The sequence below is a fragment of the Macrotis lagotis genome, chromosome 1 (assembly GCF_037893015.1).
Source record: "Macrotis lagotis isolate mMagLag1 chromosome 1, bilby.v1.9.chrom.fasta, whole genome shotgun sequence".
NCBI classification, from domain to species: domain Eukaryota; kingdom Metazoa; phylum Chordata; class Mammalia; order Peramelemorphia; family Peramelidae; genus Macrotis; species Macrotis lagotis.
Genome location: NC_133658.1, coordinates 476,818,851 through 476,846,220, shown reverse-complemented (window position 1 = coordinate 476,846,220; position 27,370 = coordinate 476,818,851). Strand labels below are relative to the sequence as shown.

At 35.2% G+C, this 27,370-nt stretch overlaps 1 protein-coding gene across 1 annotated transcript in view; it reads right to left on the bottom strand.

Moving 5' to 3' along the window:
• Nucleotides 1-27,370, bottom strand: part of CRLF2 (cytokine receptor like factor 2) — a 46,237-nt gene that overhangs the window by 3,661 nt on the left and 15,206 nt on the right. Inside the window, exons 2-7 of the mRNA XM_074213675.1 lie at nt 15,592-15,697; nt 13,161-13,321; nt 11,624-11,757; nt 6,938-7,100; nt 3,209-3,323; nt 58-142 (exon numbers count right to left, since the gene is read on the bottom strand). Of these exons, the coding sequence (XP_074069776.1) occupies nt 58-142; nt 3,209-3,323; nt 6,938-7,100; nt 11,624-11,757; nt 13,161-13,321; nt 15,592-15,697 (764 nt within the window). The remainder of the gene's footprint in view (nt 1-57; nt 143-3,208; nt 3,324-6,937; nt 7,101-11,623; nt 11,758-13,160; nt 13,322-15,591; nt 15,698-27,370) is intronic.

The following is a 27,370-nucleotide window of genomic DNA, read 5'->3' as shown; positions in this document are numbered from 1 at the left end:
GAAAACTTGAGTCGGTGACAGTTATTTTAAAAAATGCAAAAAAATACTTATAGTTACCTGAAAGTTTCCCTTGTGGAAATCAAATAAACCAGGAAAAGAATGTTTGGGATCAGGCACAGCAGGCATGAATAATTTCTTAACTCTGAAATTAAAACAGAAATCTCTTTACAAAGATTAAACTTCAAGAAGACTATGGGTAATTCTGTTTGCATCTCTGAGCTTTATTTTCCTTATGAGTAAAATAGTCATGACTACATCTACACTACTTATACCTTAAGAAATAGCTCTCTGAAAACCCTAGAATGTTTTATAGCTTAGGTATTGTAATTATTATTATCTTCCCTAGCACTACCATCACCACTGTGAATAGAACACTTTGTAGTTTTCAGAGCTCTTTCAGATCCATTTTACTGAGACCTGACACAGATATTATCTTCATTTACTAGATGAAGGAAAAGGTTCAAGGTGGTTTCCTTACCAAAGGTCATAGGGCTAGTAAAAAGCAGACTTATCTAGCCATTGTTCATTCAATAACTCTATACCATCTCAATTGAAGTCATTTTTATAGAATCAAAGAATCTTAAGAGTTGGAAGAAACATTTGTGGGCATCTTGTTATTGTTAGTCATGTCCAACTCTTTGTGACCACAGTTGGGGATTTTCTCAGCAAAGATATTGGAATGTTTTGCCATTTCTTTCTCTAGTTTATTTTATAGATGGGGAAACTGAGGCAAGCAGGATTAAGTGACTTGCCCAAGGTCACATGGCTAGTAGAAGTCTGAGACTGGATTTGAACTCATGAAGATGAATCTACCCATTACTTGTGGTCATCTAGCCCAATTTGTATCTAAAAAGTAAGTCCTTCTACAACATAGTCTATCCCAGCAAGGTCTTCTTAAACTCTGACTTTGCCATCTTGCTTGCCTTGAATCATCTGCACATTTAATAAGTATAACACCTATGCTTTTTAACCAAGTCATTGATAAAAATGCAAGTAACACAGAGTCAAGAACAGATCCCTGGGATGCTTTACTGGGAGACATTTGATGCTTCCACCATAACTATTAATAAAACTAATAAATATTAATATTAATAAAACTAATAAACTATTAATAAAATTAATAAAATCTTGGAATCCACATATTCATCCAATTGTGGACCCTTGTAATAATATTATCTTCTAGCTCATATCTCTCCATCTTTTGCACATGAGTAGCACAAAACACTTTATCAGATGGTCTATTTATCTAAATAAAACTAAATTTATAGCATTCTCCTCACCTACTAGTTTAGTGACTATTCAAAAAGGAAATAAACTTAGACTATCATAACTTATTCTTGGTTAAGCCAGAATGGCTTTTTGAGATCAACATTTGTATTTATAGATGTTCATTAACGATTCCTTTAACAAATATTCCCATTTTCCATGATCTTTCAGAGATCACTGACAATGCCTCAGCAATTGAATCATCTGATTCTTTCAGCATCAATGGATATAATTAGCATCATTGAACTGACCTCGTCAGTAGTAAGTGTTCACTATCTTAGATCCTTCAGTTATCAACTTCTGATTAGTCATATTTTTATATTTTTCCATCCTTTCCAACTTAGTCTTGATGATCAAGCTTTGGATCCTTAGCATTTTAGAAATATTTTACAGAAACAGAAAACTGTTTCATGTGTCTTACAAACATCCTAAAAATACTGATACTATTAATTTAATAATAATTGTTTTGACTTAATTGATTCTTCTACACCTTATTTGTTTAAGCAAGGGATTCCCGAGAGTAAGAGTAAAAGTGTATTTTTCCATCAAGACAGTATTTTCTAAGATTTTTCTTTGTGGGCTAGATCTGTTCTATATTAAAATACCAAACAGTCATCTAGATTGAACAGATTGTCTTGTCTTCGTGCCCTTAATATGCTTATCAGATTACTTCATTTCCTTTGAAAGAGAGACTGATGTTGATTGCTTCAGTTTGAGCTCCTCTCCTACTAAAGACAAAATTGAAATGGGCCCCCTTGCAAGAATTCAATGCAATATGTCCAGCCAATTTATAACTATAAAGTCATTTGAAGATAGACAATCCCACCATGATTCAAGGAACTGCATATAATCAGTGCATCTGTCCATTGTCAGACTAACTTTTCTGGCACCTAGGCTCTAAATCAGTTTATGAACAGGGGGAAAGAGCTGATGATTAAAGGTTTTTTATGAAAGATTTTAAAATGTTTTCAACATGGCATTTGTAAAACATGTTACACATGCTAAGAATCATTATTTTGTTTTAGCCAAAATGCACAAAAGTCTAATCGACTTTAAAGAAATCCAACCATGCAAACTCCTCCTCTTCTAAAGGCTTTTTGGAAATGATTTCAGTTCAATTTCAATAAGTATTTTTCAATCATCTACGTAACTCTGATTGTAGAACAAATACAAATGACAGATATCAGGTTTTTTTTCTACATTCAGTTTCTTCACCTGTAAAATGGAGTTAATAATACTAATAATGCTCATATTACCTACCTCTCAGTTACAAAGTTCTGATACAATATATGCTAAGCACATTTTGTTGTACTCTATAAATGTGAGTTACTACATTTAAAAATCTCACAATAAACTTAGCATCTTTCAATAATCCTACAAATATTCATTCAATTTGCCAGTCTTTCAAAATTTCTTTCAGAATTAATATCAGATTGCACACGAAAAATCTCTATCAGATTGCTTACTGTCTCAGAGAGGGGGTAAGGGAGAATAAGAGAGAAGGATTTTATTTAAAAATTAATACTTAAAATTGTTTTACATAATAATATAATATAAATGTTATAAATAATAATAAAGTATTATTTAAAATAATATATGTCATATGGAAAAGTAATTTTCAATTTCTATGTGTTAAATTATTTACTTTCTACATATTTACTTGCTTTTTTCTAATTGATCATTTATTGATTTCCTTTGGTAAAGTAGTTGATTAGTTATTGAAATAATCATAGACTTCTTGTTTACCTAAGAATTTGCTTTCTTCGCCATTTGTTCAATAAACATATACTTCAAACCTTCTGCATTCAAAGTTCTGGGCTCAATTCTGGGAGAAAAACAAATATCTGGTTCCTGATTTCAAGGAGTTTAAATGAGTATACTTGTGCATTTTAAAATGTCCATGATATATTCATTTCTTGAGAGTTTTCAAGTTTGTGCTTACCTTGATGATTTCCACAAAAATAAAAGGAGAAGCAACACCATTAAGAAAATAACCAGACCACTAATTAGGTAGACGTATTTCGGGGAAGATTTTTTGTCTCCCTCAATGCATGAATCTGTAAGAAAACAGGAAAGTTGTTGGTGCATATTTCCAATTCAAGTCTTTTCTTCAAAAATTCTGAAAAGTTCTAAATCTGAATCTTGATTCTGATAAAAAAATAATACAAATACTAGGAAGGAAAAGATATGTAACAAAAAAGACAGCTCATTATCTAGTCCTATATTTAAATCCTATAATCCTTCCATTCAGAAAGGGATATCCAAAGCTATCAGGTTATCAATTCACAAGTCAATACTACTAAATATGAAGTATACAGTCAGTCAAAGAGACAGGTCTTAGCAAGGGAGGCATTCTGCAAAAGAGGTATTTAACAAAAATTAGAGTTTAGAAAGATAAAATGACATTTGATGGGGAATCTTTTGATCACCTAGCAAGTTTCTTGGTCATGGAGCCTCAAATATAATAATTATTATAATATAATATAATAATTATTATAGCTCATTTTTATATATTGCTTTAAGACTGGCAAAACTCGTTACATATATTAACTCAACAATTCCTCATAGATAAAGAAACCTAGGCTGAAAGAAGTTTAAGTGATCAACCCTCAGTCAAACAGCTAAGTAAATATCTTAGATCTCTACTCTTCCTGACTCCAAGTTCATTCTTTGCACTTTGCTACCTTACATTAATATAGCTCTTTCTAGTTTTTAAAACAATTTAGTGTGCCATCCTTTTATTTTAACAATGATCCTGCATGGGAATAAGAAAGATATAGTTTCCCTCATTTTCTAGAGGATGAAACCAAGTTTCTGGGAGTTTCAATGAATTTGTTCAAGGTCACACAGCTACTCAGTGGAAAACAGGTTTAAAATCAACCAAACTATTTTATACCAAATTATTTTATGCAAGTTTTCTAGGAAAGGAAATTTTGAATATTCCCATGCATTTTTGAAAGAACTTCCTGTTAATGAGTAGACTGTTTATTAGTCAAGCTATAATTGATGTCAATTGGAGAAAAAAAAAAGATGAAAACCTGTTCAGTCTCCTAATACGATCTCCAATGATGAGAATCCTGTTGTATATTTATTCACCTTCACTCCAACACTACTAAAAGGAAAGACTGTAGAAGAACATGATATCTAGAATATGTCATTGGAAATGAAAGGAAAATTCAATTAAATCAATCTTCAAAGAATTGTGAAGTCTCCAAAATATATGAAGATAACCCGGGGATTAGGAAAATCACATCACAGAACTGTAAAAAATAGGTTCTACTACTTTGGAAAGACTTCAAGAATGATCCTAGTGACATAAGTACCCAGAGACCCATTGCCAATAGATTGGCTACCATAGGCCACTATCTTTTAGTCATAGAAATGAATGACATGAAAGACAAGATTAAAAATGACTATTTGAAGTATTATAAATCAACCAATTTTAGACATTCATAAATATAAATTTAATTATTGATACTCAAACATTAGATTCTTTTCCATTGAACTATGAGTTGATATGCTCCTAAAAGAATTAAAGTATGCTAGTAAGGACATTCTCATTATAAAGTAAATGAGCAGACAATGTGGTACAGTAGAAACAGCACTGACTCTAGAGAGGACCTAATTTCAAAACCAATCTCTCTGCTGTTTAACTATCTGAGTGAACCCTGGGCATGTCACTAAAACCCCTTTCAACCTCTGTTTTCTAGAGTTTTAAAATTGGGGGGGGGGGCAAAGTGCCTTTGTAGTCCCTTTAAGACTAATCTATGATCTTACAAACGGAACTTGGGCATAATAAATGATGGGTCCCAGGTTCCTTAGCCATAAAAAAAGAGACGAAAGCCTACAAAGTCCCTCCAAACTCTAATCTGTGATTCTTTAAAAAGAACTTGGAGATTAAAAAAAAAACTATGCATCCCAGGCTCTCTTTGAGGAGGGAGGAATGAATGAATTAATTATATCAGTTAATTTCATTAGGTCCCCAAAAGCAACTAGAAAAATATTTCATGGTTCACTTGGTCATCTCCCCCTACAAGGCTATTGATGTACATAAGTAAAAATATGCACATGCTGACATTTTTTCTCAAAAGACAAAATGGTGGAAAAATTCTACCAAAAAACTCAAAAAGACTTCCAAGCTAAGATATATTTTGATAGTCTATGACTTCAAAGAAAAAGTAGATATAAAAATGATGAAAAAAATATCTTGGGAATTAAGTTTGATACAGAAAAAAACAGAGAGGCCAAAGATCTCTGAGAACTATAGAGCAACTTCACTCATGAATATCATGAATGCTTTCTTTAAGAAGAGAATTAGAAGATGCAGGATATAATAAGCCAAACAACAACAACACCTTAATGATCATTCAATCAACAAGCATTTATTAAATGTTTACTATCTAAAAGGCATTTTGTTAAGTACTGAATATACAAAGAATGAGACACTACTGATATTGGAGTCCATCCGTATGTCAGACTATCAACTAATCGAAATAGAAGCCTAAATATCAACATCAAATTAAATAAAAAAATAAAATTAATACAAAGATACTGTAAACAGGTACAAAAGAGTTTCTCAAGTGTTTTTTTGTGATCAAAAATTGAGGAAAGGATAAAGGGAAAGATTTAGATTTTAATTTTCAATTATTCTTACAGAAGTTTAATTGTTATAAAACAACTGTTATAATGAGGAGGCTAAAGAAACTAGAAACATCTTATCCAGCAAACAACCTCCCTACCAAGTGGGAAAGGACATGTTTTAGAATATTTCTTTAACTTACATTACATGGAAGGAAAGTTGGATTGAATAACATTTTATATTACTTTAAATATTATTTATTTTTATTTTAAATTATTAAACTTCAATTGTTAAAATATAGATATAAATTATAAATAATTTAATAATAATTTCTTCTCATAAAGAGCAAAGAGGAGTAAATGAAAGAGAACAATAAAAGACCAACTAAGTGAGATCATTCCAAGTAATTCACTTAATTGATAAGATTTAAAGTGCTATATAAATACTAGTTATAGTTATTATACATATTTTAAGATTCTACAAAATTGCTTGATAGATGCAAAGAAAATGATAATACTATTCAAGGATGTAAATATTAATATTTAATGGCATTAAAAAGGGAGATGCATACTTGCAGAATCCAAATGTAGAGAGGACTTTCTTTTAATAAATGACAAAACCCTCCAGACATTCCTTTTGTCATTTAGCATCATGGTCATTCTAAGCCCCAGCATGTTACAGAATTTCCTCATTGAAGAACTAGGTAAAATTTATCTTGAATTTCCTCCTTAATATCTTCTCTGAAATCTTTACCTCTTTTAGTAGTCTTCCTTCCAATGTGCAGTGTACATATACTATCTCAAACTGTTGCTCAGAGTCTTACTTTCCCACATGAAAGCTCTCTAACCCTTATATCACCTACCTGAAATATAATTCAATTTACTGTGATATGAAGAAGGCAACCTTAGAGATATGAAAATTAAGAGAAATGTTTTCCTGTCCATTTCCTATATTATAAAAAATAAGCTAAGGTATTAATATTTCTGGTAATCTAAAAATAAGTCATACTTCATTGAGATCCACATTGGTAAGATCAATTCCCTTTGAAATTACCATTTAAAAACAGCTGTATCACCTTGGATTTGGCATTACCTTCCAATCTGTTCCTCCTCCAGTGTGTCACAGGTGTCCAGTCACTAGGGTATGTCTTACTGCCATAAATAGCCATTCTTGCTTTTGCTCTGACCCGAAAGAAATAACACTTCTCAGAATCCAAGTCACCTACTATAAAATTGCATGTTCTATTCATGATGAGCTGGGGACAAATACATGTATCAATTAATTGATTGTACACTTTATCAAGAAGAGTATCAAAATGATATCCTCTATTCTCAGTCATTCAGGTGACAATCCATCCGAGTGCTTCATTTGACTTCTTGATCTGTCCTTGGCTTTTCACCCACTGTATAGAGTATTAGCATTGAAAGTAGAACACCATAAAGTCAAGCCTCCTACAAAAATATTTCCTTTATAATGAATGTCAGCTTACAATTTAAAGGGTATGAAACACTTTGTGAAAGGTATTTAAAGATAGAATAACTTTTGATGAAGTGGTATGATTTGACTGTGCAATCCTGGGCAAGTCACTTAATCTCTCTGCTTCCCAGGAAAGACTTAAATTCTTTAAATTGTAAAACAGTTGTTAAACTCTATTGAGTGATAAAACAAGTTTCTTTAGCATTTGTATATAATAACCAATGGTTATTGTTGTTCAGTTGTCTTAACCTTGTCTGACACTTCATGTTTCATTTTAGTTTTTCTCAGATACTGGAGTGATTGACCATTTTCTTCTTAAGCAATTTATAGATGAGGAAACTGAGGCAAACAGGGTTAAGTGACTTGTTCAAGAACATACAACTAGTACATATCTAAGGTCAGGTGTGAACTCATAAACTGACTACAGGCCTAGATCTCTAACCACTGCACTATCCAGCTATCCTTATACCAAAGAAATTTAACTCAAGTAGAAATGCAGATCACTAAACCATATATGTGGATGGGTGTATATTAACTTGTATTTTTATTTATTATATTTTAATGATTATATTTTAATCTGGTTTAGGCTACATTGGGACTGTGGGTCAAACATTTGGCAACTTTGTTCTATATCAATAAAATGCAGATCTTGAAAAGAGTGTGGTATTTTTTAAAAAATTATCTAGTATGAAACAACCATGGCAAAAGGGTAGAGGACTGACTTTAGAATTATGAGGACCTAGTTGCACATTCTGTCTCTCAAACATACTGGCTGTCTAATGCTGATCAAGTAATTTAATTTCTCTATACCTCCAACAACTCTCTGAAACTAGAAGTTGCAGTTCAAATGCTGATTTCTATAGGTAGATTAAATTTTGTCACTAAATGTTCCTTATATCAGTAAATTATAGGTCTGGTCTAATGTGTTTAATAATTATTATTTTTCCACTGTTTCATTCAATTGCTTCCATCATGTCTGTTTTTTGTGATCCATTTGATGTTTCCTGGCAAATATACTAGAGTAGTTTATCAATTATTTTTCTCTAGTTTATTTTACAAATGAGGAAACCAGGGTAAACTAGGTTAGATGATTTGCCTGGGTCACACCAGGTTTCTGGTTGCTATCCACCCTGTGATGCTCCATCCATTGTACTACCTGACTGCCTCTTCATTATCTACACTTCCCTTATTGTTGACTTATTTTCCCCACCCCTCTTTGTTTGAGTTAAACACTGGAACAAAGGGGCAGAAAGAAAGAAAGATTTAGAAATTATGTGATAATATTACTATTCTCTAAGAAAAGTTACTTTATCTTTGTAAACTTCATTTTCCTATTCTGTGAAAAGAAAGAGATGAATTGCTATTTTGTTCTTTTCAGTCTGTTTGACCTTCCTGATACCATTTGGAGTTTTCTTAGCAGAACCACTAGAGTGGTTTGTCATTTCCTTCACCAGTCCATTTTATAGAAGAAACTGAGGCAAGCAGTTAAACAGCTTGCAGGGCTACATAACTAATATGTATCCAAGGCCAGATTTGAACTCAGGAAGATGAGTCTTCCTGACTCCAATTCTGGCACTCACCTAATGATCCAGGGATGAACTAGATGATGTCCAAGTTTCCTTCTAGTTTTATCAAGCACCTCATTTGAAAAATTAGGAAACCAAGGCTAAGAGAGGAGAAATGATTTGTCCAGTGCTACACAGATAGTAAGCATAAGAATTAAGATTCAGGTCCATGTTTTCTGATTATAATTCCAGGTGTCTTCTTTAATTAGCATTTTGATTTACTGGATGTCAGATGGTTCACTGGATTGAAAATTGACTCTATATCAGTGGTCTCTTCAGTCATAGTATTCAAAGTCATACTTTATTCTCTCAAAAAGGAGTAAATATGAGACTTTAATAGATAAATTAAAAAAATATCTCCCTTTAGCTACTAGAATATAGTTCACTTTGAATTCAGCAAAATATCCATATATTTTTGAGTTTTTCTTGTCTCCAAATCATTATGCTTTTGCCAAACACCTGCCAATCATTACTTAATCATGCTACATAAGGACCCAATTGTGAGTTCTTTCAAGACTTAAATGTGACTTCTACAAGAGGTTTTTCCTGTTCCCTCTAAATACAAAATGCTTTTCTTTCCAAAGTTAACTTTTAAATAGCCGAGAGAGAGAAAGAGAGAGAGAGAGAGAGAGAGATTTGGCGCATAGTAGTACCAAATAAAATGAGGCTCTTTGAAAAACTGATTTAATTATTGTTATTTTAATATCTGTTAAGTGTTTAAATGACTGATTGACTCTTTATAATTTCATCTTTAAATGCCATAACTTATAGATCTTTCTAGGTTTAATCTCTTTACTTATTTTATGAGTCAAATTTTTTTTCGCTACTTCTTGCTTTTTTATTTGGCCATATTACTAAGATTTCCACTAGGCTCTTTGATAAGACTTTCCAAATGAATTTATATATCAAATTGACTGCTTCTCTTCTTATAGACATGTAGTAATCACTTAAAATAAGTGCTTATAGATTGATTGATTGATAATAAGCATTGAAAAATATCTTACGAGGCAGCTAAGTGGTGCAGTGGATAGAGCACTGGCCCTTTAGTCAGGACTACGTGAATTCAAATATGGCCTCAGACACTTAATAATTACCTAGCTATGTGGCCTTGGGCAAGTCACTTAACCCCATTGCCTTGAAAAAACTAAAAAAAAAAATCTTAGCATTTTTTTTATTTGTTTCTGGAGTGAACAGATACCAAATGCCTTTCCCTGATAGATTCAAGACCAACTATATTTAAAGTGCTGTACAAATAGGATATTTTGTTCCCACTAAATGAGCTCCCCAATGATATGGATGTGTCATTCCAAAATATAAACAATGTTCTGGGAATGTCCCATTGCTCCATTTTTTTCCTTCATCCTTAACTGATTAGTCTGGCTGATATGTATTAATGGAATTGTAGGGACAGAAAGGGGAAGCAGCAAAATAAATAAATAACTCAAATATCTTACTTTCCCATGAATTTTCCATATTCATCTTGCCTTGGTGCTGTCGTCCATTTTTGTGGTTTCCTTCCTATCCAAATCCTCTCCATATTTAAAATTCACATTGAGTTCCATCTCCTCCATGGAGAAGTCCCTGTCTATCCTAGCTCTCACTGATCTAGCCTTCCTCTTGACTACTGTGGTCTTGATAATAAATGCCACAGAATCTAGTGTTTAATTACATTTTGTTTTATATGGTTTGCTTTGATTCCATGCATCCAGAGAAAAACAACCAGGATGGTAAAGAGCCCTAAGTCCATATCATAAGAGGTTCAGGTGAAGGAAGTATAGATAATTTTCCCAAAGAAGAGAAAGTTCAGGGAAGAACATGACAGTTGTCCTTAAGTATCTGAAGAACTAAAGGAAGGGAGAAGGAATGAAAGGATAGAATCAGGAAAAGTGAATGTGAGTTGCAAAATCTAATTTAGGCTTGATGTCTGTGGAAAAAATTTATTTATTATTAAAGCCTATATAATGACTTACTTCAAGAGATGTTACACTTCCCTCTCTCTGGAAATTTTCACTAAGAGTTTGAGAGCCATTTGTTAAGCAATATTGGAAATTCTTTTCTTCTATCAACTGGACTAGATTGTCAGTCTTATTCTTTACAGCTCTCAAATTTTGTGATTCTGAAATTTATTTTAAACTCCTTAAAAATAGGAAACATGTCTCCAACTTCTTACATAGCTCACAATAGTTAGCAAAATGTCAATTATTACTATTAACAATAAAAATAATCATAATAGCTAGTGTTTATATAATGTTATACAGTTTGCAAAGAGTTTCACTCTTTTCATTTGGTTTTCATTTGATTTGAAGATCATTTAATCCTCACAGCAACCTTGAGAAGTGCAATTGTTATTCCATTATCATTTCTTATCCTCATAAGATGAGAAAACTGAATCTGAGAGAGGTTCTGTGACTTACCTGGGGTCTTAAAGGTAGTCAATTCCTCTGGTGAAATTTAAACTTGAGTCTTATTGACTACAGGTTCAGCAATCTACTCACTGCCCCAAGTATATAGCAGATTTTCAAGAATTACATATTAACTGATAATTAACATTCACTTGTTAATGAGGACCACCTAGAGTGAAGAAATCTGGTAAGATGTAGGTAAAGCAAAAGGACAAATGTTTAGGAAAACTATGTTACTTCATACTTCTCTAACTAGGATAACTCCTACTGGACCTAAAATCTCTCTCCTTCGATTAAACAATCAGACAAAGCTAAAACACACTTGATGTACTTACCTGCCAATTTTGATCAAAGATGCTTTTGAGTTGAATTTCATAGTAAAGACCAGGAATGAGCAATTCAGAACATGTTATTGTAACTGAGTCTTCTCTCCATGTGAAGTTCACATTGGTTGGAGAACTGGGTTTTACTGAAAGAGGAAACCTATTTTACCGGGCATTAAATTATTCAGAGAATATATTTCAGCTCTATTAAATCCCTGGGTTTTTCTTGTCTGCCTTTCCTTCCCATATCAATCTTTTAGGACCTGTATCAGTCTTTTAGAGCTTTTTATTTTTTTTCCTTTTAAGCTATGCTTTTATAAAGATTTATAAAGATTCATTTAAAGATGTAGATTTATAAAGATTTAGAGAGGCACCTTGGGATGGTAGAGAATTAGCCTTGGAACCAGTAAGACCTAAGTTCAAATATGCCTCTGATAAAGAATTGCTAAAACTCTTTAACAGGGACATGCAGTCAGGAGAGGTAGAGGAGGTAGAACCTCCTCTATATTGCAAAAAAGTAAAAAGTTAATATTGATAAAATGAAATAAACCTAAATATTTGTTCACTGACCTGTGTTATATATGATTGCAATATTTCATAGACAAAAATAATTGAATTTACATATTTTAGCCTCAAATACAGGGAAAGATAAGATATGAGGCAGTGGCAAGCTATGACTTACCTCAGATTGCAAATCCTTCACAAACTAGGTTGAGTGCATACAATAAGCTTGTACCTATTACTATTTCTCTGTATGTCACCAGTGTAACATTAATAGACCCTTTTATTATATGTGCTCATTTTCCGTAGTCTAGATGATGCACTTCACAAATGTGTGTAAGATATTTAGTATTGCTGATCTTGATTTTAATATCCAGCAAAATCACCAATGAAGCAGTCAGTACATCTGCCTCAATGAAGGATGCAGATGTCTCTACAATGAAAATCCTGATTGAATCTGTTTGTCCCTCCCCAGGCATGGACCCCACCATATATATGTCATTGTTCTTAAATACTTAAACTCTCAATGCTCTAAGGTAAAAATTCTAAAATAAACTGTAAAGTTGTTGAGAATGTGCTGAACAACAATGGGAAAGGAAATTTTCTCATCTAAGAGTTCTCTATACCAAGGAAATCAGATGTCCAGTTCCTTTCCCTAAAGATAACAGTCAGAGATTAGGAGGATGAACATATTTGAACTATTTTAAATTATCATAAATGTCTAGTCAAATTTTAAGACAATTAAACACGATTTGTTCTCCTTCTCTAGGTTGGAGGCCAGGCTCGCTCTCTCTCTCTCTCTCTCTCTCTCTCTCTCTCTCTCTCTCTCTCTCTCTCTCTCTCCCTCTTAATTCTTAATTTCTCTCTATCTGTATCCAAACCAACAGAGAAAAAAAACATGATAGCTAGCAAATGCACTGACAGCCACCATTAAAATCCATGTTTACCACTAAAGAATCATTTCCTACTTTAGGTCTGTATAGAAAACTGATTCCACTAGCTTTCAACAGCTAAGAAAACAAAAAAGAAAACCAAACTTGATGCTTACAATAATTGCTAAGTTTCACATTCCTTCGTGCAAGAACTTGATCTTCTCTCTTGAGTAAAAATGTCAGTCTACTGTCTCCAGCTTTAAAAAGACATCCAGCAGTATAACCTTGATCAAAAGTGTAGTGAGGACATTGTTGTGAAGGTAAAGCTTTGTCCAATCTACAATTAAAGAAAAGAGTTAGTGCTACTAATTACTTTATATGTTAATTTCTACCTTGAAATTTTCAATGTAAGTTATTGTTCATAACCATTTAAAACTTATACTATTCTCAGTAATGTAATCTATACCTTTATTCTACCACTCTGCCTTCATTATTAAAAAAAAAAAAGACTACCTAAGACTGAGGATCATTTTGGATTTTCCCTTGCTTTATCAGTAGGTAAGGTCAAGTGTGAAGCTTTTCATTGATTAACTATTCTAGATCTTATCTAAAGAGGTCTGTCGAATCATGCCTAAAGCTTTCCAAAATGGGAGTATATGCCAAGATTCCCACTCCACTGGCATAACCTTGAAGAAGTCAGTATCACTCCATACTACATTGAGGTGGCAGTGTAGTATTTTGTAGAGGTATCATGAGCTAGTTAGAATGTAAGATTGCTTAAAGTATCATTTTTATAGCTTTCATAGATTGTTTTTTACATCATTATTGTTATTATACAAATTGATCCCTTAGTTCTGCTCATTTCATAAAATTATACAAAACTTTTCATTTTTATATTAATATATACTATATAGTAGGGTATAAATTGTTCTGATTTTAGTGACTTTACATAAGTCCATATAAGTCATCCATTTCTTTTTTTTAAATAATTTATATGATAATTTGGTACCTATTAGTCTTTATGACCATGGGCAAATCACTCAACTTCTCTAAATCTCAGTTTTCTCATCTGTAAAATGGAAAAAATAATACATAAAATACTTTCCTTACAGTCTTATGAAGGGAGAAGAAAAAACAAGGTAAATGTAAAACGTATCCATGAGAAAAAAAAGCATAAATCGGGATGATGATGATGATGATGATGATAGATTTGGAGAAAGGTATTTCTAAAACACAACACAAATTTAAATACTTTCTAAAGTATATGAAAAATGCTCACCTGAGCTAAATAATAGCTCTTCCCCTCAATCCTATCATTGGTTTTCAGAAGGGTCTCATACTCATACTCATACTCATATGAGGAAGATGTGAAAGTTAGTATGGTATAGTGAAAAAAGTATAGGATTTTGAGTCAGGATACATGAGTTCATATACCAACTCTGGCATTCATGGGGGCTCTTGGCAAGTCACTTGATTACTCTGAATCTCAATTTCTTCATTTCTTTTTAAATGAAGGGATTAGGCTAGATGACTTTTGAAATCATTTATAGGTTAGATTAATGATTCTATAAAGACCTCTAGAATCTATTCTCTAAAGGCCAAAGGATTTCTCTGTTACACACAAACACACACACACACACACACACACACACACACACACACACACACACACCTAAATGAGTGTATTGAAAAAAGTGATATAAAAATATATACATATTTAGCTTGAATTTGTAAATTTATACTCTATATTATATTACATTTTACATGTATGTAAATATGTATATGAATATTCAAATGTAGAATAACATATTTGTGTGTTTATATTTTATATATATATATATATGTTTGTGTGTGTATTTGAAAATGTAAAGATTTATACAGAAATATGTGAAGCAACTATGGCATAATAGAGAGCTTACCTTAGATAAAAGAACATTTAGTTTAATTAATGTTAGGAAGCCCTTCTTGTCTAAATCTCTTCTACTATAATTGGGAGATGAAAAGGTTGGTTTGTTGTTTCTCAGTGATAGACCTTCAAATAAAATAGAAACTTAAATGTTACAGTGTTGTTGTCAGACCAGGAAAACACTACATGAAGAAGTTCCGTATTCATTTTGAAAAGACATGTGTATATTTAGCCTGATTAAGCATAATGTAAACAATAATATAAAGAAATATTTTACAATGGACTTTAACTTCATTTATCTCTAGGATTAAAAAAAAAAACTCTGTCTTTAATGTAATCACAGGTACAGACCCTGTCCTTGATCTTATCAAACAGCAGGGGAGAAAATGTCAGAAATATCCTAAAAGGGTGCCATAGTATCAGCTGCTCTAACTTCTAAACCCACTATTCTCCATGGTATGAATAAGCATGTTTGGAAATAACTGGCTTAAGAGCCTAAGCTTATGACTCATCAGAAAGCTTAGAGAAATGTGATTGTTATATGAAGTATGGACAGAACTAAGCTCTGAAAAATTAGAGACTTAAATAGAATGAGATCTTCTTCTGGCATTCTCCATGCTACCCATATGACAAAAGTATTTCAAAAGCACAAATGTGATTTATTTTCCATTGCACTGAGGATTTTCTTCATAAATACTTACCCATAAAGGAAAGTTAAATTCTTCTCATCCAAATATTCACTGACATTCCACTTAACATGTGTCTTTTCAAAATTGAAGCTGATAATCTGTATACTCAAGTTGTCTCCTAAGGAAAGAAATACTCTAATAAATGAAAAAATCTTTGATTTTGATCAATCAATAATTATTTATTAAATATATACTATATATATCAAGGAGCAGAACCAAGTTGACAATGGGAGAGGACTTTTTCTCAGTTGCTCTGGAGCAAAACTTATAAACTAAGAATTCTAACTACATTTTTGAGAGACAGAACCCAAAGAGGGATCCAGTGAGGCAATTGTCCAACCCAAAGTAACCTGGAAAAGAGCAGAAAGGCTGGGCTCCACGGGATCCGGATAGGAGGGGTGGCCCACCAGAGGGGTGGCCTGCCAGAGCAAAGGAACTTCAGCCTCCTGGAAGCAGCCCCAGGGCACTGGGAGCGGCTCACAGCAGCAGAGGCAGTTTCCTGATCTACACCCCAGGGAGCACCAAGCACAACTTGAGGGGAACAGCGGGGGACCTCTGCCAGAGCAAGCACATGAAGCTCAGCCCTCAGGGAACACAGCGAGCAGCGTGGCCACAGCAGCCCAGATCCAGGAACCAGAAGCAGGCAGAGTGGTAAGCAGGAGCCCCCAGGGCATGAGCCCATTGAGCAGACTGAGGGGAGTGAAGAGAGAGACTGCCAAGCTCTGTCCTCTGCTCCTGGAACAGGACTCTGGGGTTCTGACAACATTCAGATCCTGATCGCAGTCTAGGCCCCTCCATAGAACAGCAGGGCCCCCCCACCTCAGCCCTGTGGTGGTGGGGTGCTTATGGTCATTCACAGACCAGGAGGGAAGCCAGAGCCTCACACACTGAGATCCTTGTGGGGGTGTCCCAAAAAACTCAGGAAGCACCCCAAAACCAGACTCAGGCTGGGAAAACGAGTAAGCAGAGAAAAAAAGAGGAACACCACTGAGAAATACTTTATCTGTGATCCCAGGAAGAATCAAAATACTCAGTCTGAAGATGAGGAGGTACAAGTTCCTACATCTAAAGACTCCAAGAAAAACAGAAATTGGGCTCAGGCCATGACAGAGCTCAAAAAAGACTTTGAAAATCAAGTGAGGACGACAGAGAAAAATTGGGGATAGAAATGAGAGAGATGAAGGAAAAACATGAAAATGAAGTCAGCAGCTTAGTCAAGGAGATCCAAAAAATGCTGAAGAAAATATGTTAAAAAAAAAAAACCAGCATAGGTCAAATGGATAAAACAGTTCAAACAGTTATTGAGGAGAAGAATGCTTTAAAAAGCAGAATTGGCCAGATGGAAAAGGAGATAAGAAAGCTCTCTGAGGAAAACAAATCCTTCAAATAAAGAATAGAACTCAGAGAGACTGATGATTTTACGAGAAATCAGGGCTCAATACCTCAAAACCAAAAGAATGAAAAATTAGAAGAAAATGCGAAACATTTCATTGAAAAAGCAACTGATATGGAAAACAGATTTAGGAAAGATAATTTTAAAATTATTGGAATACCTGAAAGTCATGATCAGGAAAAGAGCCTTGACAACATTTTCCCAGAATTATTACAGGAAAATTGCCCTGATATCCTAGAAGCAGAGGGCAAAATAGAAATGGAGAGAATCCACTGATCTCCTCAAGAAAGAGATCCAAAAAAAAAAACAACCCCCAGGAATATTGTAGCCAAGTTCCAGAATTCCCAAGTCAAAGAGAAAATATTACAAGCAGCCAGAAGGACACAACTCAAATATTGTGGAGCTACAGTCAGGATCACACAGGACTTAGCAGCAACTACTTTAAAAGCTCATAGGGCTTAGAATATAATATTCTGGAAGACAAAAGACCTTAGAATGCAACTGAGAATCAACTACCCAGCAAAACTGAACTCCCTCTTCCAGGGAAAAAGATGGACTTTCAATGAACCAGGAGAATTTCATATGTTCCTGTTGGAATGGCCAAAGCTGAACAGAAGGTTTGATCTTCAAATACAGGATTCAGGCAAACCATAGAGAGTGGAAGAGAAGAGGAAAATATGAGGGACTTAATGATGATGAACTACATGTATTCCTGTATAGAAAAATGATACTGATAATACTTATATGAACCTTCTAATTTAATAGAGCAGGTAGAGGGAGCTTTTATAGCTAAATCTTAAGATATATTGTGTTATAAAAATAGTCAATAGATAAAAGGGAAATGAAATGGGAGGAAGAAAAAGGAGAGGAGGAATAGGCTAAGATATTTCATATAATAAGATTTTTCTTTATTTCAATAAGCTATTGCAATGATATGGAAGTGGGGAAGGCAAGGGGGAATGAGTGGATCTTCACTCTCATCAGAGGTGGCCAGGAGAGGAAACAGCATATATACTCAATGGGATATAGGCATCTGTAGTAAAAAGGAGAGAAGAGGCACAGGGGTAAGGGGAGGGGGTATGTGAGTGATGGAGGAGAGGATGGACCATGGGGGGAGAGTGGTCAGATATATAACACATTTTCTTTTTTACTTCTTGCAAGGGGCTGGGATTGGATGGCCTGTCTAGGACCATAGGGCTGGGTGGAGTCTGAGTAAGTGGTGGCATGTGGTCTTGGGGCCTCTTGGCCCCAGGGCTGGGGATCTGTCTGCTGTGCCACTCAACTACCCTACAGCAGAGATAGAGTGAAAGGAGAGAGAAAATATAGTTCATGGTAGTACAGAAGTATGAATGGAGGAAGTTGCAATCAGCAGTGGCAACAGTGGAAAAATATGGAAATAACTTTTATGATGGACTTATCCTAAAGAAAGTGATCCACCCACGACAGAGTTGGTGGTGTTGGAACACCTGAAGCACAATTTTTATTATTATTATTTTCTGAGGGGGGAGTGTTGCAGGGCAAATGGGACTGAGTGGCCTGCCTGGGGCCACACAGCTGGGTGATTATTGGGTGTCTGAGGCCAGATTTGGACCTGGGTGCTCCTGGCTCAAGGGCCAGTGATCTGTCCTCCACCCAGCCACCCCTACTATTATTATTATTATTATTATTATTATTACTATTACTATTTTATTTTATTTTGGGTCTCCTTTTGGCTTTTGTAGGGCAACAGGGTTGGGGTGGCTTGCATGGGGTCACATAACTGGATGATTGTTGGGTGTCTGGGGCCAGATTTGGGCTCAGGTGCTCCTGGCTCCAGGGCTGGTGCTCCATCCACTGCACCACCTAGCCATACCTACTATTATTATTACTATTATTACTAATAATAATAATTTTAATTTTTTCTCTTCCCTTTACTTTATCACTTATGAAGGTCTATATTTTCTTGGGGGAGGGGGAATTATGTTACTCTTAAGCAAGAATATTTTAGTAATGTATAAAAAACATTATTTGTACAAAATAAGAATAAATAAATAAATAAAGGATGATTTAAGTAACTTAGGAAAAAATATATATATACTATATCCCAAATATCCCAAGCAGTGTGTTCAGGGACAAATTACAACCCCGTTCTCAATTACCTTATTTCTATTTGGGGATGTATATGTGTGTATATATATATATATATATATATATATATATATATATATATATATGCATATATATATATATATATATACAGAGAGAGAGAGAGAGAGAGAGAGAAGAGGAAAGGAAGGAGGGAGGGAGAGAGAGAGAAATATTTACAAGATAGTTTGAGGAAGTAGAGCATTAGAAGCTTGGTGGGGAGGGTATGGAAGTCAGAAAAGCATCCCTGTAGAAAGTATCATGGAGCAGAGTCTTAAAAAAACCAGAGCTTCCAAGAAATAGAAATGATTAGAGAGGCATGAGGAACTACCAGTGCAAACAAACATTCATGAAATGGGAATATATTGGGCAAAAGAAAGAAACAAACTATTTTAAACAATATATTCATAGCTGTGGCAGCTTTCCTCACAACAGTTTATTGTAGGCAATAATGATCAGTCAGACAAATAAACACATTTATTCAGTGTTTATCATAGGATGTGGCCCTGCCCACAAAGGGTTTACCTTTTTACCTCCCACCAAGGTAGCACAAATACCTACAAAAAAGTGAAATAGTTCAGGCAAGATTAAGGGTCAAAAGAGTGGCACATGCAGAGGTATACTGTGAGCTCTCAAAAGCAATTAAAATTTATTTTGTAAATAGACAAATACTGGAAATCAGGACTTAAACTATTCTTTAGCTGATCATCTAGACAAAAATGATTGAAGAAAATGTTCATAATGAAGATTGAACTTGAAGTATACATAGGGTTTTTTCCCCTGGAAATCTGATTATTAAATATTTACTACCACATCCTTGGCTATGCAATAAGGGCAATAGAACTTGAGAAACACATAAGTCAGAACTTCAAAGAGCTGAACAACTATTATCTTCAACCCCTTGATTGAGCTGGGTCTTGAAAATAAAAGTACATTGCTATTTTCAAGAGGACATGGAGAGAGAATTCTAGACATAAAACTACATGAATAAAGCCAAGGAAGTATAAATGAAAAAGTTTTGTTTCAGCAAATGGAACAAAAATGAGCCTTGCTAAGATGTAGTTTGAGCTGACAACTAGAGGAAATTAAATAAGATTAATAATAACAACAATAGCATTTAAAGGGTTTGTGAAGATCTTTACATGTTTTTATTTGATACTTGCAATGATCATCTGAAACAGATGCTACTATTCTGTTCTGACTTCAAGTCCAATATTCCATCCTCTGCACCACCTAACTGTCCCTGGTAGATTAGGAACAAACTATTGATTTCAGAAAGTATATTCATATACAAATTGCCTTTGAGTATCCAAAAGCAAGGGGGGGAAAAAACCTTAGATTTTTAGCAAAGAAGCAAAAGAGGAGAAAAATCCAATTTTGCTATAATTAGTTTTTGTTTTGAGCATATTACATTGACTTCTAATCACAGAACTCAGCTTTCTTAACTAATTTGAAGATTGTTTTCTGTGAATATTTTCAACTAGTTGGTGTTGTTCATCCTTCATTTTCAAAGAGGACGAATGATAACTTAGGTGATGACTTTCATCTATATTGAATTTGAGTGAGTCAGAGTTGTGCCAAATCATTAGCCTTACATCTCTTCCAGAGTCATTGAAGTCCAGTGGCAAGACACAAGTTATGATGACTGATGATGGCTCAGGACAGAGTGGTTGGCTGATCTTAGTATCTTCCATGTCTGACCAAACTCTGAGCACTCCACTGCCCCTGCTTCAGTCACTGTCATGGCCATTGGAACAAATTATTTTCCTCCAGTCATTCTTTTGGGTGAAGTTTTCATATGCTTGGGGTAGATACCTTCCCAACTCATTGACAGGTTTGAGACCTCTCAGTTACCTTTAACCTGGTTTACCCATCTATTAAGATGATTTGCCAAAATGTGGCGACTGCAATGTATGAGCATCCCTGATAAAGGCTCATCAATCCCTCACGGCTGAGGTGCTATTCCTCCCAGAACACCCCATGCATTCAACTGCAAATAAAAAACCTGGCTGAACTTCCCAAATCCAAGTAACTTAGTTGGTAAAGTGCCTCAGAGAGAAGAATAAAGAGGATTTGGAAAGAAAAATAGTTGCCTACCAAAACAGAGGCAGAATTCTTATCTTTTAATAATTGTCCCTACAATTAATGCTTATACCATTTCTTGATGAGCATCTCTGCTATAAGTAAAGAATTGCCTTTGCTAATACTTGTCTTCTAGCTCCCCTTTCCCCTGATTTGTCCCTACTGTTTCTTTTCTTTTGCTCTCACTTTCAAGAAGTTGGTCTTTTTTTTTTAAATCTCCATCCCTTTATGGTACTTTTCTTTTATTTTCCTTTTCCTCCCACTTCTACCCCTTTTCTGTTCACATTGATCCCTATCCTTAGTTGCAGGAGCTGAAGCATTTAAAAAAGTAACCTCTTAAATGGTTCCATATTATAGTGAAAAGAGCAGAAACCAGAAAACCTGGTTTCTCTGTGTGTACTGTTTTATATTGTATTACATTTGAGTGACTTTGGACTAGTAACTTCATTTATGCAGACCTCAGTTTCCTCATTTGCAATTGAATGAGGCACTCAGTTCTCCCTTATAAACTCTGTCATGGGATTGGGAGAACCCGGAAATTTCAGTCAATATATATGTGCAATGTATGCCCTGACAGTTCTCCAAGTTGGGTAAAATAGTGGAAATCAGGCCTCAGAGGTTCTGGTTTCAAATCTTGACTATTACTATCTATGTGATTTTGGGGAAAGTTATTTATGGGAAGACCTCTTTTTCCTTATGTTAGAATGAAGAGGACTGGGGTAGCTAGATGGTACAGTGGATAGAGAGTCGGGCCTGAAATCAAGATGACTCATCTTTCTCAATTCAAATCTGACCTCAGATGTCTTGTTTTAAGCTAGTGTTTTTGTTCTGTGAGTTGGTTTATCAAAAGAAATGTTTAGAAAAGATATATTTTTGAGTGTACACTGACCCAAAAATATGCCTTGAACTTGAGTAGTTTGGGGGCAACTTGGCTATATTTTATTTCCTTAACTAAATAATTCTTTCCTTAAGTTTGAGGGTCATATGTGTTACCCTGGGTAATTCATGTAACCCTTTTTTGCCTCAGTTCCCTCATCTGTAAAATGAGCTGGAGAAGGAAATGGTTCAGGCCAAGAAAAACTTAAATGGGGTCAAGATGAGTCAAACACAACTGAAACAACTGAACAAAAAACTAGGAAGGTTGGTTATCTCTCTTAAGTCCTTTCCGGTTATAAATGTATGATCCTATGATCCTATGAATTCACTCTCTCCCTTCTCACTTCTCAAGTCTTAGAATTCCTAACTTGCTTTCCAACTCAGCTCAAATATTACCTTTCTTCAAGAGATCTTTCCTGGATCTCCTAACTGCTACTTCATCCCCAGGGCTCCCTTAGGAATGTTTTCCCTTTATACTGGATCTCTGCATGTTTTTTTATTCCCCCCCCCATATAAATCTGTTTCTTGAGGGTGATGACTCTCCTATTTTCCATCTTTGTATCCCCCAGTGTCAGCATAGTAGCTGGTAAGGATCAGATCTTTAATAAATGCTTTTTCATTGGTTTCCTTCCTTGATCAAATAATGGATTAGAGAAAAGCAAAACTTGAAACATGGAGATTGTTTTTCAGTAACTTGAGTGGTAGGTGATGAGAGCCTGAACCAAGAATGTACCAATGTGAATGGAGAGAAGAGGACAGATGTGAGAAATGTGGAGCACTGTTAGTAGCTAAGGAGACCGCTTCTGAGTTCATACAAGTTTCCTTGTCCTCCAGTTTAAGATGAAGGGCTCCAACCTCTCTCTCTTCCTCAGAAGTCTCAATGTCCCTATGTCACTTGACTCGACTCTGCTCTGAACAATAAATATTAATTGCCAACATTCTAGTTAGAGTACTATTGCATACCCCTTTTCCCAAATTTTTGAAAGAAAGTCAGTGGCACATTCAATTTTTAAAAATTTCTCATGTTTTTCTTCTCTAGCTCATGGTTTTCTTTCTTTTCCCTTAATCCCAATTCCTCACACAGAAAATGACTACTCTGTAAACATGTTAGACACAAATGTATATGTACAACATTGCTAAGGGGAGGAGGTGGGAAGGGAGGGTGGAAGGAAATTATGTAAGTTAAAAATATGCAAATGCATGTGGATGAATGTTGAAAAACTTTCATAACATGTAACTGGAGAAATAAAATAAAATATCAATTAAAAAAAAGTCAGTGACTTAGTTGATGGTAGAAACATCTAACAAAAGTTGCCACCATGGGGCAGCTAGGTGGCAGAGTAGATAAAGCACCGGCCCTGGAGCCAGAAGTACCTGGGTTCAAATCCGGTCTCAGACACTTAATAATTACCTAGCTGTGTGGCCTTGGGCAAGCCACTTGACTCCATTTGCCTTGCAAAAACCAAAAAACAAAAGTTGCCACCACACTAAAGGCCCCAATAAGAGTTAACATGATCCATAATTGATATGACAGGGTTTGAAAAAAAATTATGAGTTAATTCCTCACTTAATTCAAATATCTATCTGATTTAAGGAGTAAAAAACCTGAGGCAGATCCAGTCTAAATGACAGCTTTACTCTAAGCTTTTGGACTTCTGCTGTATTTTGCTATCAGGACTATGCATGAAAATGAGTAAGTCTAAGAAAAAGCTCACAAGGTCCCTTAGGCTTAAGGGGCAAAAAAGGGAACCAAGACATTGGCCTATGAGGAAAAGGACATATAACATCTGAAACTCAGCAGAAGACCAAATAGCAACAGAGGACCCAGACAGGAGCATGTAACAATGGACTTGAAAAGACAAGCAGATAATTAACAAAGGCTCCAAAGAGGAAAAGGTATTAGCTGGGATATGTACCTGCTAGAATACATTGCCCAAGTTGCACAGATTTTGGTGCATTTGCCTTCTCCTGTATTTTATTCCCCACAAGAGTTCCCAGGAATATAATAGAAATATATGAGAAATTATATTCCTGTCTGCAGAGGAGGAAAATCCTTAGTCATTTTTCTTGTTAAGTTACTTAATGAAATATCTTTCCTTTTAAGCTAGTGGGTTCTGTGGTTGGTTAATAAAAAGAAATATTGGAGGAGTTATACTTTTGAGTGGACACTGACCCAAAGTATGCCTTGAACTTGAGTAGTTTGGGGAAACTTGGCTATATCTTGCTTCCTTATCTAAATAATTTTTCCTTAAGTTTGAAGATCATATTTTATATATACTGAGAGGTCAACATGTATGCTGGAATGAATACTGAACTTGGAGTTAATCTAAGTAACTCTGCTTAGTCTCATTAGTAAGACATTCCCCTTTCTTAACCTAAATTTGCCTCAAAGTCCCTTCCAGTTCATAAATCCTATGATCCTTTCATTCAATGACATCAATCATCAGATGCCTCTTACACATGACTACCACCACTTGTCAGAACCACATTCTTTTTCCAATTACAAATGTAAGATAGGTAATGTCTGACTGAATAAAAAGTTTCCATCTGCCAGGGGTGTACTCAATCTATCACTCAACATGAGCACCCTCTATTGGCTGTCATATCATGTGAAGATCACAACTGTCCCTGGTGAATGTTGTCATCAACCTTCTTTGGATCTGCCTATAAAAAAAGCTTTGTGATAAGAACTGACATCCCTATTTTCTGACCAAAGTCTTAAAACATTGTAGAGTTAAAGAACTCACACTCATAAAGAAAAATTCAGTGGCAAAGCCAGAAATATAAATCTGTCTGGCTTCTCTTTATCATTCTGCTTCTTTTCTTTAAAAGGAACTGAGTAACTTAGGACTATATTGGTTTGCTTTTCTATGTTATGTCAACACAAAGTTCTTGCCATTAGATGGTGTTGGCAAGGGTCATTCAAGCTTGGCAAACTATAAAATGATTTAGGATATATCCAACTAATTTAGTGGCTTGAAAGGGGGTGAGATAGAGCTTTCATGCATTGCACAAAATAGTTTTCACTTCCTCAAAGCAACAGGAACTAGAGGTTACATGCTTTGTCTTTTCATCATGGGAAAGTTTGTTGAAGGACAGAACATGTAGCTTAGTCAAAAAAAAAAGTTTTTACTAATACCATTGCTCTATCTTCCCTATCTTGACTGAGAGAATGTATGGTAAGTGGGGAATGGGCATGGGGTCTGGAGTAGAAGGACTTGGGTTTGAATCCCTGCCACTTACTGCCTACCTGAATGAACACTGATAAGTCACTAGGTCACTGACTGTGGGCCTAAATCTCCCTATCTGTAAATAAAGATATAGATGTTCTCTTCAAGTTCTAAATCTATATACCTATGTTTCCAAATCCAACTTATTTTCTATGACTACCTATCTCTTCATGATACCTTTCATGAGTATACTTAAAATATCTTTCCTTCTCTTCTGAATTTATAGAGTACATAATATCTATAGTTCATTTGAAGATATTTTGCTTTATAGTTGTTTAGATTTAGGGTAGAGTATATTTATCTTAGACTTGCTATCTCCACCAAGTATATTCTCAGTTAAGTAGTTATTGATTTGATTTGAAGGAAAATAAATTGGAATTTAGTGAAGTTGGTAAGTGTTGCATTTGGTTGGAAAAAATAAATAAAATATTTTTAAAAATACTAGATGACATCTAAGATCCCTCTAACTTCAAAGATGCCATTATTCTTTGAATTCATTTCTATTGATATCTGACCCTAATAATGATGAGATTGTCTTCTTTGTTTTTAATATTATTAAAAAATAAATAGGACTTCCAGCCAAGATGGCAAAAAGAAGACAGGCACAGTTCTAAAGTCTCCTGATCTTTCCCCATCTATCATATTGGGGAAAAAAACCCTCAACAGAAATCTGACCCACAAAACCCAGGCAGAAAAGCCAGGAGAAAGAACATCTACCTCAGGATTTGTCTCCAGCAGCAGCATTGGCAGAATTCGGCTGGTGAGTCTGGGCTCAGAGGGCGGTACAGCCCTGGATCAGACAGATTAGCAGCTGAACTGGAGCCAGGGAGGGCCTGAGAGCCGCACCTGCTAGATCAGCGGTGGGGCTAGACAGCAGGGGCTTGAGTCAGCTATGGAGCAGAGGTGCTGGTGTTGCTGTCCCTCTGGAGCTTATGGACAGGGCTGGGGGGAGAGTTCCGGTGCAGGAGAGCTGTGGACATCATCCCTGAGCTCCTCTGATCTGAGGAACTGTGTCCACACCTCCATTACAGCTGAGGCCTCTTCCCAGAACAAACATTTGCAGACTAATTCTGCCTGAGGCCCAGGTGTGTGAGCAGAAGAATCAGCCCAGCTGACAATCAAGAGAGGAATGACCTCAGGCTAGAGTAAAGCCCACCATTGATTGAAGGCAAAAGAATTCAATAGCTCCAACCCCTCCCTCAGGGAGAAGGCCTCAATCAAGGTCACAGACACTCCAGAGAAAGCAACCAGCACCACCTCCTACTGGCCAGACGAGAAGTTATATTCAGTGAGTAAAGCATTTAGCCATCCCAAGGCCCTGTGAACCAGCCCCGCCCCAACTCAAGGTCTTAGGAAAATGAAGTGGAAGGTGGATCCATAGAAAAATTCTTGGAAGGGAAAGACCCTAAGTCAGAAAGACCTAGAAACTCTGAGGAGAATAAAATCTGGTTCTCAGCAAAGAAAGACTTCATTGAAGAAATAAGGACGGAGCTTAAAAATTTGGGAGAGAGATAATTAATACCTTGCAACAAGAAAACAAATCCTTAAGTACAATTGGACAAATACAAAAAAAGAATAAATCTCTCAGATCCACAATTGGACAAATACAAAATGAGAATAAATCTCTCGGATCATCAATTGGACAATTACAAAAGGAGAATAAATCCCTCACATCATCAACTGGACAAATACAAAATGAGAATAATTCTCTCAGATCCTCAATTGGGCAAATGCAAAAAGAAAATAATTCTCTCAAAACCTCAATTGGTCAAATGGAAAGTTCTTTCAAAAGTAGAATTGAACAATTGGAAAAGCAGTTGCAAAAGGTTAATGAAGAAAATTCCTCCCCCAAAAAAAGAATGGAATCTAAAGAAACTAATGACTCCATGAGATAGCAAGAGTCAGTTAAACAAAATCAAAAAATAGTAGAAAATGTAAAATACCTCATCAACAAAACCACTGAGCTTGAGAATTGATCAAGGAGGGGCAAGATGAAAATTATAGGACTTCCTGAAAACACTGAAGAGAAAAAGAGCCTGGACTTAATCTTACAGGATCTAGTGATGGAAAACTGCCCTGATATCAT